The sequence below is a fragment of the Acomys minous genome, assembly GCF_964271855.1.
Source record: "Acomys minous genome assembly, chromosome: 5".
Classification (NCBI taxonomy): Eukaryota; Metazoa; Chordata; class Mammalia; order Rodentia; family Muridae; genus Acomys; species Acomys minous.
The window spans coordinates 118,716,829-118,730,318 of NC_140494.1; the positions used below are offsets into that span (position 1 = coordinate 118,716,829).

General features: G+C 39.2%; 1 protein-coding gene across 3 annotated transcripts in view; it reads right to left on the reverse strand.

Annotated features, from left to right (window-relative positions):
* ARIH1 (ariadne RBR E3 ubiquitin protein ligase 1) overlaps positions 1-13,490 on the reverse strand; it is an 83,835-nt gene that overhangs the window by 64,462 nt on the left and 5,883 nt on the right. Inside the window, exon 2 of one of the 3 annotated variants that reach the window (XM_084781398.1) lies at positions 4,661-4,728. The exons of the other annotated variants lie outside the window; for them this stretch is intronic. Coding sequence (XP_084637524.1) covers positions 4,661-4,728 — 68 coding nt within the window. The remainder of the gene's footprint in view (positions 1-4,660; positions 4,729-13,490) is intronic. 3 annotated transcript variants of the gene reach the window in all.

Below are 13,490 nucleotides of genomic sequence, written 5' to 3' on the forward strand. Positions count from 1 at the left end.
CTGCAGAACTATATAGGATGCCAGGAAGCTGCCATTTAAGAGACTCAGGACTATACCATTAAAAATGAAGTGTTTGAGAGCCAGGCGTGGCGGTGCATGCCATTAATCCCAGCATTCGGGAGGCAGAGGCAGCTTGGTGAGTCCAGGACAGCCAAGACTACACAGAGAAGCCCTGTCTCGAAAGAAAAAAAGAAAGAAAGAAAGAAAGAAAGAAAGAAAGAAAGAAAAGAAAGAAAAAAGAAAAGAGGAGTAGGAGTGCAAGCCTGTAATCCCAGCACTTGGGGAGGCAGAGGCAGGTGGACTACACAGAGAAACTCTGTCTCGGGGTGGGGAGTGCCATGAGCACTCCCACCTGAAACCTGGAGCCACTACCAAGAGTGACAGGAGCAGTGCCAGCACAAGCCAGAACCCTGGTCCTAGGGAGGCTAAAGCAAAAGGACTGCACTGAACTGAGGCCAGCCTTTATTCATACAGTAAGTGCAGAAAGGAGAAGGGGGCTGGAGGGAGAGAGAGGGAACCAGAGCTTGGGCGAAAGGGGGGCAGAGAAGATGGGGAAGACTGGGAAGCAGGACTGAAACTGACTACCTAGGATTTCCATCAGAAGAGCTACCAGCTAGTTAATAACAGAAATACAGATCCAATGGAGAAAGAGCTCATCTTTTTCTGTTGCTTATCATCTAAAGGATATAAACACATTAAAAAAATAGTTTAGCTAGTCACTATGACTGGACAACAGTAATAATAAAAGCAGTCTATCTAACTTTTAAGGATAATAAATAATGCCTCTAAACTTCTACAGCTTTATAAGCCCAAAATCAGTGATAATGACCCCTTGAACCTTCAAACTATCAGCACATGGGCTTAGTCTCCAGCAATTCCGATTCAGTGCTCTAGCATGACGACACACCTATAATCTCAGATCTCAGGAGGCAGGACAGGAGGGTCAGGCTACATTGAGAGACCCTGTCTCGAAAAAACAAACAAACAAGCCGGGCATGGTGGCGCACGCCTTTAATCCCAGCACTCGGGAGGCAGAGGCAGAGGCAGGCAGATCGATGTGAGTTCGAGGCCAGCCTGGTCTACAAAGTGAGTCTAGGACAGCCAAGGCTACACAGAGAAACCCTGCCTTGAAAAACAAACAAACAAAAACAAAGATGTAGAAAAAGTAGGAAGTGAGAATTTAAAAAGAGAAGGCAGTCAGGCATAGTGGCACATACTTTTAATCCCAGCACTCAGGAGGCAGAGGCAGGCGGATTGCAGTAAGTTCGAGGTCAGTCTGGTCTACAAAGTTAGCCCAGGGCAGCCAAGGCTACACAGAGACCCTGTCTAAAAAAAAGAGGAGGAGGAACAAAAGAGAAGTTATACGCACTCTTAGAATTACAACTCCTTCGAAGCCAGCCTGGACTACAAACCAAGTCCCAGACAGCCAAGACTACACAGAGAAACCCTGTCTGGAAAAGAAATTACAACTCTTTTGTGTTCTTATTTGTAGCCAGAAGCATCTGTATTCCCCTCCTGATTGAAAAAAAGAACTGTGACCTCATATATCAAGAATTTAGTTAAGTGGGGCTGGAGACGTATATAGTTCAGAAGTTAAGAGAACTTGGATTCCATTCTTAGCAGCCAAATGTCAGGCCACAACCACCTATAACTCCAATTCCAGTATCCAACGCCCACTTATGGGTTCCACGGGCATTAGGGAGACAGACATACATGTAGCAGACAGACATACATGTAGGTAAAACACCCATACACTTTAAAATACATAAATAAAAAATAGCAATAAAGGCCAGCTGGTGGTGGAGCAAGCTTTTAATCCCAGCACTTGTGAAAGAGAGGCAGGCAGTTATTTGAGTTCAACACTAGTCTGATCTACAGGATATAGCCAGGGATACACAGAGAAGCTGTCTTTAAAAAAAAAAAAAAAGTAAATAAAATAAGACAAGTAAAGCAAGGTGGTAGTGGAGATTGCATATATTCCAAGCATTTCAGAAGGAGAAGGATTAGGAAATCAAGGTCTTTGTTAGTTAAACAGAAAAATTGTTGTGTGTGTATGTGTGATGAAATAAAAATTTGAATAAATGTAAATTAAAAACAAAATTTCTATCAGACTAATAAAAATCTAAAAATATCTAAGAGTCATCAGCAAGTATACAGAAAAACTAACAAACAATGGTGTTTAAAAAAAAAAAAAAACAAAACAAAACCCCACAACTTGCCAGCCTGGTCTACAAAGGGAGTCCAGGACAGCTAAGGCACATACAGAGAAACCCTGTCTGGAAAAACCAAAACCAAAACCAAACAGAAAACCAAAAAACCCCACAATTTATCTTGCCTGGCATGGTGGTGCACACCTTTAATCCCAGCACGCCAGAGGCAGAGGCAGGCCGATCTCTGAGTTCCAAGCCAGGCTGGACTACAAAGCAGCAAGTCTGGTGCTACACAGAGAAATTCTGTCTCAAAAACAAAAACAAAAGAAAATTCTTAAAGTGAAATGTAAGAAAATACTGTAATCTACAGTAAATATACAGTATACAGTTGAGTGAAAAATAAGAAACTTGAAAAAATAAAATGGTATTTGAACAGAAAAAATAAGCACAAATATGACACATCATATTTTCTTCCTAAATCATTCAGTTGCATTGACAGGACTGGAGATAAAGCTCAATAGGGAAGCACCTAACTATTAATGCATGAGATCAGGTCACCCGCACTGAAAAAAATAATTCAAACAGAATTGGAATCTAAAGCTAACTGAAATTAAGAAATCACTTTTTAAAAAACTGACAACTTCACTCTTACCTTGAATCAATTTTCATAAAAACATAAATTTATCAAATTGTGTCAAGTTATCACAACATTTAAAAAAACATTTACTTTTGTCAATCTTGGTGGCTGGTGTCTTTACCCACTGAGCTCTATCACCAGCCCACAACATTCATTCTTACTCATGTAAATTAGATACATAAAGTAATGAAGGTCTTTGTAACATTTTCATACATGTCTATGATGTACTTGGATCATCCCCCCCATTACTTCTTACCACTCTCTCATACATCGCCCTTATTCATCCCTAAAAGAAATCCTTCTGTTGTCATATTTTTCCCTTTCTGTAGATTCCATACAGAATATGCATTTTTGAAGAGGAGAAAGGTAAAAAACAGAAGTTACATTAAAAAGTGGTAGAGCCAGGATCAGATCCTAGGCTTTTGAAACACAACTATTTTTACTTATTCTGCTTTGGCAGGTCTGACAATTTTCAAGAAATTCAAGATTCACACCTTTTTTTTTTAATGTTCCACAATATGAAGAGGTTAAAAACAGAACTTTTTACTTTAAGAAATTAAGTACCTAAAATACAACTGGAAGGGGATGAAGTATAAAATATGAAAGCAAGAAAGTTAACCAAGATCCAAGAGAGTACTACCTTAAATCCAATCTTACTTTGCAATGCTTAATTCAAAACGCTCTTCCTGTGGTATGCCATAAAGTTCCACTTCAAAATATAATTCCACACTGTATCTCCTCAATGCAGTACGTTACGTATTAACTACCACCACCATTTAAAATCTTCAGTTTAAAGTCATTTTGCAAACAATCTTGACTAAGGATCAAATACATTTTTATCTACCTTTTTATCTGGGAAGTCACAAGCAACAATATTAATTGATGCAGAAAAAAAAAAGCAAATCCCTTTTCTTTCAGAAACAAAACAAAGCAAAAAAAGTACCACAAATATCATCATCATTCAACTATCCCTACAGTACCTTATTTTGCAGGCAACTCTACAACAACATAAGCAACCTTTCTGTACTGCACAGTTTAAGGGTTTTGTCTAGGGAAGTGTTCTGGAGTGCCGCGGACCATACCCAGTGCTATATGCAAGGCAAGTGCTATAATAACACTGGAACTGCATCTTCCACCACAGCTTAAAAACTTAAGTTCGGTAACTTAGGCTTTAAGAAGGCTTGATGAAAAGGCTGTTTTTCTCTCATTCTGCTTATATTTAAAAAGCAGGAGCAGAGACAGTCAGGAGCTGCTACTGCAACTGTCATATAGCATCAGTATTTAAATAGAACCCATTTAAGTTTCTCAAAGACATTAACCAAAGAACAACCTATAAGATGTAGATTGCTTTTGTCATATACACAAGCAAATCAATCCATCTTTCCTCTTCTCCTCAGTTTCAAACATGGGAGCCTATTTCAATATAATCCCCACCCCACCCACAATCAATCCAATCTATAAATCAAGCTAATATAACATCCACCATTAAATCACCTTCAATCATTGGGAACACCTATTTACTTATAGTGGCAGCCCTCTGCTTATGTAGTAAAAGAAAGGTATAGTTCAGCAGTAGTTTCACAACACACATCCGTGCTATGGACATAGCCCAACACCACAAAATAAATAAACCCATGCTCTTGACAAACAGTTACAGATTTGCTTGGGTAGAACAGGCTTTCCCATAAAGATGTTCAAAATAAATGTTGGTCCTTTAAATAATGAAGTACTTGATGCTGCTGCTCCGTGTGTGTGTGTGTGTGTGTGTGTGTGTGTGTGTGTGTGTGTGTGTGTGTGTGTGAGATGTGTGTGCGTGCACACACAGGCACTTAATGATCCTTTAATACTTGTCTTTTGAATGATTCTGTCCTACCTTTGCTGCTGCAGCCCGCCTGTCCTTTGCATCACTGAATTCAAACTTCTGGAAGTACCCAATATGCACTGTAACAGACAGATGGACAGATCAATGGGCCACAGCGGCAAAGGCCAGAGACACAGACTTGATAAATTAAAATCAAGGTATACCAAGGGGAGGGGAAAACTAGGAAAGAAAAAAAAGTATCTGCCTCTACCACTCTTGAACTTGATGCCTGTAACCCTCTCATACTCAATAAATTGCTCTTTTTTGGTTTTCTTGCTTTTATCCTAGTTTATTATTTTGAAACTCAGCCTTATATAACCCAAACTAGCCTGGCCCCCAATGCTGATCCTCCTCTCCCCATCTCCCTGATACTAGGATTATAAGTGTGAGTCATCATGCTTGGTTTTGTGAATGCTAAGGACTGAACCCAAGACCTTGTGCATGCACTCTACCAACTCAGCTACACCCCAGCGCCAAATAAAGTATTCTTAATTACAAATTATTTCCCATACGTGCAGCAATATTTTTAATGCCAATAGAGATGGCTCTTATACACAAATTCTACCATATCTAAACTTTCTATACCAAAGCTAAACTAAAAAATCATTACCGTATGCAGAATACTTGTACTAATGTAATGCTAATGTCTTCGTAACTAGAATATACTTTTAAAGAAACCACAAAAAAAAAATTATCCCAGAACCTGGAAGCAGTTGGGAGGCAGAGGCAGGTGGATCTCTGTGAGTTTAAGGACAGCCTGGTCTACAGAGTGAGTTCTAGGACAGCCAAGGCTACAGAGAAACCCAGTCTCAAAAAACATAAAACAAACGAACAAAAAACCCAAAACAAACCTAAACAAACAACTCGAATTCAGCATTTTACCATTCTACATTTTGTTTTACTGTAACTGCTAGCACACCTACACAAGACTACTTTGAAGGCTCAAAGTAGCATGTGGTAGGGGCACCAAGGCCTGTCATGTTACAATAGTAAAGCATTTATATACAAACCTCTGAAACAGAATTTTTAAAAGCTAAGTGCAATCTGACCTATAACTTCAAAGTCATAGTCATATTTCAAGAGGCTTCTACTTGATACTTCAAAATGCTAACTTAAGTCAGCCCAGCATTACACTGTTTTAGTCAGACAACACCTTAAAGGCCCATTTCACCGGTCTTCACCAAAAGTTTGTGTACAGGCAAGAGTAGAAATTTAATCACTTTTTTTCTTCACGAACCTAAAATAAAGCAATCATGCTACATAATTAAGAGAGGGAAAGTTCTGCTCCCCCTTTTATTTCCAGGGGTTCTATCACTGTAACCCATAAAACTAGGAGCAGGTAAAGAAGCATGATGTTAACTACAGTCCTGGGAAAAGTCCAACCTTTGTTGAAGAGTATATCCCTGACTATGACAGACCAAGAGCCAAAATTATCCTGGATGATCTTAGAGCCACTTACTACCCCCATCTCTATTATCCGACCTAATATCCATTTGGATATCAGGTAAAATCTTTAGAATTACAAATCTTTAGTATTACAAACGAGTAACTAGCAGACCACTGGCTTCCTTCCATCAAGCCAAAAGCTAAAACAGCACCTGAACTCTACGGCAGAGATTTCCCAGATGGAGTTTCCCACTAACGTATGCAAATACATTGGCTTGGGACTTTTATTCTGACCATAAAAAGTTCATATAACCACTTCTACAGTGGAGCCTGACATTCACAATTACCTGAATCTGCAGTCCTTCGTACTTGGCTTAGACTATCTCTCTATCTTGAACAAGTCAATGATATCCAAACCCAAGTATCTCTGGCTAAAAGATATGGAGGGACTGAGGCTGTAACTTGGAGGTTAGGGACGGCTTGCCTAGCTGTAAGTTCAATTCCCACCACACAAAAGCAAAACTACTTATTAGACAGCTGAAGAATTTTATGTGGTAATTTTTATGACTCATACCACAAAAATTAAGATGCTTTGGTGGTTTTGATTATATTCACTATGATGTCAACCATTAATTTTAGAGCATTTTATCACTCTAAAGGTAAACCCTGTAATTACTACTAGCTGTCTTTTCCTAGTCTCCCCATCCAACTTCTGGTAAGTACTGACCTAATTCTTTTTCTACTGATTTACCTACTCTGGACATTTTACAAATGATTATAATGCAGTATGAAAGGCTACTGTGCCAAGCTAATACTGCCACTTAACTTTAGCTATCTAGGAAAAGAAAGCAAGGAACTTACAATGGGTAGCAAACAGGTATGTTTCAGTGAATGAACACAGTAGCAATTCAGTCAAGACTATTAAAATGCTGCTTAAACTTCGAAGGAAACAACTCATCAGATGATCAAAGGCAAAGCTGAAGCTCAATTTAGGACTCAAAGATGTCAAACACTTAACCAAGTTACATATGTTTTCTCCTAATTAATTTCTAATTTTCACCAATTTTTATCCTACTACTATGAATGCTATCCTTTTTTCATCCATTCTAGCCCTTTTTTCTTGCCTACATTACTCTAACAAGTTTCTCACCACACTGTTGGTTTCCTGTTTTCTTTTATTCCCATGAACAGTGACCAACAGGTGCTCCTGCACTAGTTCCACCAGAGCTGAGATGCCTCAAGTTGTTTACAGAGGCAGAGAAGGTACATCTATCTATCTCACCGGCCCTGCCCTAATTCTTCCAAAAGCAGGCCATACTGTATCCAGGCTTGTCACTAATTCAGTATGTAGCCCAGGTTGGCCTCAAACTTAAGCAATTCTACTAGGATTACAGGCATGAACAACCGTGCTCCAGCCTAATTTATGAATATAGTCAGTCATACTATCAACATTAAACTTCTTGAATGTTTTGGCTACACAGAAGGAGAAAAATTAACCTGACTTACAAGTTTGCAGGGTAATTTCAATGTTTTTCACTTAATCTAGCTGTAACCCCCAAGATTATCAGATAAAAACATTTTTACATTCAAAATTGCCTAGTTAGTACTACCTAGCAACTGCTTTTATTTTTATAAACGCGGAGTCAGAGAAATACACAGAACTCAGAACTATTAATAAAACAGTTACACAAGAGGAGTGACTTATTCACTGGTTACTGCAAAACCCACCCGTAATTGCAACAAGATATAAACAAACAAATCTGCCCTGGGTATTTGCCTGTCATTTATTTAACTGAGCATGGTGTCTGTGAACTGCTATAGTGTTCCTTCTACCTTATTAACTAATCCCTGAAAGACATGCACAAGCATGGATCCAAACTACCAATGCAGAGCAATCTTCCTAATCAACAATTTGTTTTTTGTTTTTATTTTGTTGTTTTTGGCTTTTTGAGACAGGGTCTCTGTGTAGCCTTGGCTGTCCTAGACTCCCTTTGTAGACCAGGCTGGCCTCGAACTCACAGCCATCTGCCTGCCTCTGCCTCCCAAGTGCTGGGATTAAAAGCACTACGGTGGCTCTCTAATCAACAATTTGTAAGAGAAGTTTTATTCTGGATTCTTCTCCCCCCCCCCCCATGTTACCTGGATATAGGTTAAAGCATTACATTCTCCAACATGTTTAACTAAGTCTTTTAAAATTACAGAAAAGTTTATTATGAGGGAAGGTTACACATTTCAACTTTAACACTACAGGGAGACATAACAGAGTATGGAAGAACTTAAGTCAAAGGCCCTCAAACATGAAAGTATACACAGTTCTAAAAGCTGTGGAGGTTTAATCACAGAGGTGGTTTAGAAATAAGCTCAGGGATCATGAAACAGGGAGGTAGTGCTAGGTAACTCTTGTTCATCTGACACTACATGGTAATCAAAACCTGTATTGATTCCAGTATGAAGCGAATATTAGACAAGCTTAGTGTCATCCTTACCTTGTCAACTCTAGCTTAAATGCTAACTTTCATTTGTTTTTCTGGTGTGTTTTTTTTTTTAAATAAAGATTTTTATTTTCACATTATGTCCATTGGTGTTTTGCCCACATGCATGTCTGTGTGTGTGAGGGTGCCAACTGGAGTTACAAACAGTTGCAAGCTGCCATGTAGGTTCTGGGAACTGATCCTGGGTCCTCTGGGAGAGCGCCAGTGCTCTTAACCACTGAACCGTATCTCCAGCACTTGTGTTTTGTTTTGTTTTGTTTTGTTTTTCAAGACAAGGTTTCTCTGTGTAGGCTGGAGGCCCTGGAACTCCAAGTCTGTAGACCAGGCTGGCCTTTGAATTTGAGTGCTGGGATTACAAGGAGTGCACCACCACACCCAGCTTTATAGATATAGTTAAAATGTTTTGTGAAATTTAAAGTCCTATATTCACCACTTCGGCTTTAGATGGATGAAATGCAACATTAATCAAGCTGCAGGTATTGTCATACAGTCGAAGAACAAAGCTATAACTATACCAAGGCAATGAGTTGAAATAATGGAGATGAAAACAAAGATTAAATAGGGAAAAAAGAAAAGATAGCAATGACAACCACCACCACCACACAACTTTTTAGGGCCAGTGAAATGAATTCAGTAGGGGCTAGAGAGGTGGCTCAGTGGTAAGAACACTGGCTTCTCTCCCAGAGGACATTGCCAGCACCTACACAGAGGCTTACAACTATGTGTGCCCTCGGTTCCAGAGAATATGACACGCCTCTTCTGGTCTCCTCCGGCACCAAGCAAACAAGTGGTACCAGAGACAAACATGCAGGCAAACCACTCAGTCATATAAAATAAAACCTTTTTTTAAAAAGAGCTGAAACAATGAGCAGAAGATTACAAGACAAATATACTTTCTTATATTTGAAGTTAAATATTATCAGTAACAATCTCATCTACAAAATTCTCTAAAGGTCTGTGTTCTTGGGCCTCAGCAGATGGTTCAGTTGGTAAAGTGTTTGCTATGTAAATTTGAGAACTTGAGTGTGGATCCAAAGCACAGGCAATAAAACGCAGAGTATGGTAGCCTGCTTTTAATCCCAGGACCTAAGGACAGAAACAAGAGGACTGGGGAAAGCAGGAAGAGGACCTGACAGCCAATTACTGAGCTTCAGGTTCATTGAGAGACCCTGTCTCATAAAAAGAAAGTGAAGGGGGCCGAAGAGATGGCTCTGCAGTTAAGAGCATTTGTTCCTATTACTGAGGAACCAGGTTTGATTTCCAGCACTCTCACTGCACATACATACATGCAGACAAAACACTCATATACATAAAATACATATTTAAAATAAATAACAAGTGGAGTGATGAAGGAAGACACTTTGCAAGTACCTGCACCACGCCATACACTGTATAAAGTAGCATTCTCCAACTGTGAAACAGCTAAGTAGTAGAGTGTTTGGGTAACACAAGGTTCTGGGTTGAATCCACAGTAATGGTACCCAACTCACACAAGAAGGAAGGGTAGGTAAAGAAAGAGAAAGCAAATATTTGTTGCCTAGAACACTCAACAATTTCAGAATGCGATTCTTCTGCTATCTTTTGGTACTTCTGTTGGAAAGAGAATGCTGGGCTTTGTGGACCATGGTCTACATTTGAAACTTGAGACATTACTTTATTCTAAATTTTGTTTTTAAATGCTTATATTCAAATGAAAAGAAAGCAATAAGTTATAATAGTATAACCCTCTAATATTAATATATTATCTATAATATATAAATTTGTGACACACACATACACACACACACACAATTTACTTATTTATTTATTTTTTGGAGACAGGGTTCTCTTGTGTAATAGAGCCCTGGCTATGCTTTGTAGAGCAGGCTGGCCTCGAACTCAGAGACCTGCATGCCTCTGCCTTCCAATAAGCCTGCGCCAACCCCATCTGGCTTCCTAATCTATAATCTTAACCTTCAACTTTCTGTTTTTAGAGTCAGTGTTCTACTATGTAGCTCAGGTTGACTCACTTACACAGCCCAGATTATCTTTGAACTGGTATTCCTCATACCTTCAAATCCTTGTTTGTGTACGCCATTATATCACATTGAAAAATGTAAAATATAAATGGATAGACCTCTGAATCTATTCTGTTTAAATTTGTAGGTCATAGCAACAAAGTCACAACTCAGAATCTGTTGACTAATTCTATTCCAAGATAGTCGCATGGGCACAGGAAGAAAAAGGGTTAATTCTAATGAGGCAAAATTTTTCAAAACAAAACAGAAAAGATTCACACAGGTGTTTTTAATTTACTGTTATAAGACAGTTTGTTTTGTTCTGTAGACCAGGCTGGCCTCAAACTCAGAGATCACCTGCCTCTGCCTCCCAAATGCTAACTGGTCCTTTTAGAAAACAACACTGCAAAGGAAAATGAGCCCAGGCATGATGGGGCCAGGCAGTGGTGGTGCACACCTTTACTCACAGCACTTGGAAGGCAGAGGCAGGAGGATCTCTCTAAGTTAGAGGCCAGCCTGGTCTACAGAGGGAGTTCCAGTATAGCCAGGACCACACAGAGAACAAAACACTCTCAAGGGAAGGGCCTCTTCAGAACCGAGGCTGAACACTCTTTCCTGGTTAAGGTGCTTGTCCACTACTGACACAAGACGATGTGTGGGGGCAAATGCCTATAACCTAAGGGGGGGGGATATGAAAGCAGGAGGCTAAGCAAGGTCATCACCCACAGCTACATATCAATTTCAAAAGCCCAGTGGGGGCTACATGAGATCCTACTCAATACAAAATGGCTTTGTTTCTGTTTTACATGGCAGTGCACTTAACCTAACATGTATAAGGCTTTAAGTTCAGTCCTTAGTACCTAGAAATTTTTGTGGGTTTTTTTGAGACAGAGTTTCTCTGTGTAGCCTTGACTGTCCTAGACTCACTTTGTAGATCAGGTTTATGTTCTTTTGTTTTCTGGGTTTTTGTTTTGTTTGAGACAGGGTTTCTCTGTATAGCCTTGACTACTTTATAGACCAGGCTGGCCTTGAACTCGCAGCAATCCGCCTGCCTCTGCCTCCAGTGCTGGGATTGAAGGCATGCACCATCATGCCCGGCCTTGTTTTGTTTTTAAAAGTTCTTTGCATCTTAAAGTTATGTTCTTAGCCTGGTATGATTACAGGCCTACACTTCCAAACTTGTTGGGGAGTTGAGGCATAGGGACCACAAATTCAAGACAAGCTTGGGTTAGATAGCAAGTTAAGGCTTGTCTGAGCTACATACAGAACATGAATCCTTTCTTAACAAACATGGCTAGGGATGTCCCTCAGGGTAGAGTGATTGCTTAGCAAGTGCAAGGCCAGGCACACATTCACACAGAAGATTTTAAAAATATGACTGTGTTGTTTTCTGGGTTCCATTGTGAGGAAGGTGGAAAGTTTTTTGTTTTCTGTTTTTGTTTTCCTTAGTGGAACACTTTGACACACATCTTTAAGCTCAGCAGTCATGAGGCAGAGGCAGGTAGATCTTTGAGTTTGAGGACAGTCCTTTCTGGAAGAAAGACTGGAGGAAAAAGACATTAGTAGAGTTTCAGAGCAGGCAACACTACACAGAGAGACTCTATCTCAAAAAACATTTTTTTTTCTTCCTCCTCTCAAAACAAAGAAAGTCCATTAATAAACCTAATCAATATTTTCTTTGTGTTTATCCATGAAATAACATCAGTGTTTGTTTGTTTGTTTTACTGTAGGGATAATGTTTTATTAGTTTTGGAAACCCTACCCTCGGCCTTTACTTATCTTGTAAGGCTCTAGTCACACACACATTAGCCCTTTGTGAGTTAACTGGCTTTCATAATGTCGTTCTTTCCTCCACGCTACAGTTTGAATGATTTCTATTGACCTCTTTTGTCTAATGTGCTATTAAATGCACATTAATTAGTGCTTAATTTTAGATACCATTATCTTCCAATTTTACTTCCAGGGGATGCAAAATACTCTTCTGGCATCCCTGGACTTCTGTTACACAGACATACACACAGGTAAAACAAACAAACATATTATTGTTAGAGTATCAGGATCTTAAAATATTTTCAAGAGTTTGATATAGTTCAGTGACAGAATATGTGCCTTGCATGTATGTCCCCACTGCCCCCCCCCCAAAGAAAAGGAGATAAAATAAAACTAGTTACAAAAGAAGTCTTATTGGTTCCCATCTCAAACCAAGAATAATTCTGAATACTGCAACTACATTAAGTAAAATTAATAAAAGCCCATTTCTCTTAGTCATTTCATTTCAGTATAAAGCCAAAATACCAAAAATTTAAGTCAGAATGTTTATTCTTAATTTTTTAAAGAATTCTATCACATTCCTAACCATCTCTGGAAATACCAGCTTATAAATTATATCTTCCAAATATTGATGTATGTATGTATGGTTTTGAGACAGTGTTTCTCTGTGCAACTGTCCTGGCTGTCCTGGACTCCCTTTGTAGAACAGGCTGGCTTAAAACTCCCTGAGTGCTGGGATTGAAGGCATGCACTACCACTCCTGGCTTATTTTTATTATATAGTATATATCATCAGAAAGTTTTTCCTTTCTTTTTTTCCCCCCAAGACAGGTTTTGTCTGTGTAGCTTTGGCTGTCTTGGACTTACTTTGTAGACCAGGCTGGTATTGAACTCAAGAGATCTGCTTGCCTCTGCCTTCCCAGTCCTGGGACTACAGCTGTGTACCACAGCACCCAGCTCAGAAAGCATTTCAACGCTAGGAATCTATTTCACAAAGGCAAATACTTCTGAAATTTTTAAGTCACATAAAAATCCAATTTTATCATAAGCAACATTTTAGCTATTTTCCTTAAAAGGACTAATACATTCTGGTTAAAGAAACATCAAGTGTGATAAATATGTAAATGACCGTAGTTTGTTAATACATCTTTCAAATAAAAATGTCCTATCAAGGCCAGGTCTGGTGGCCCACACCTTT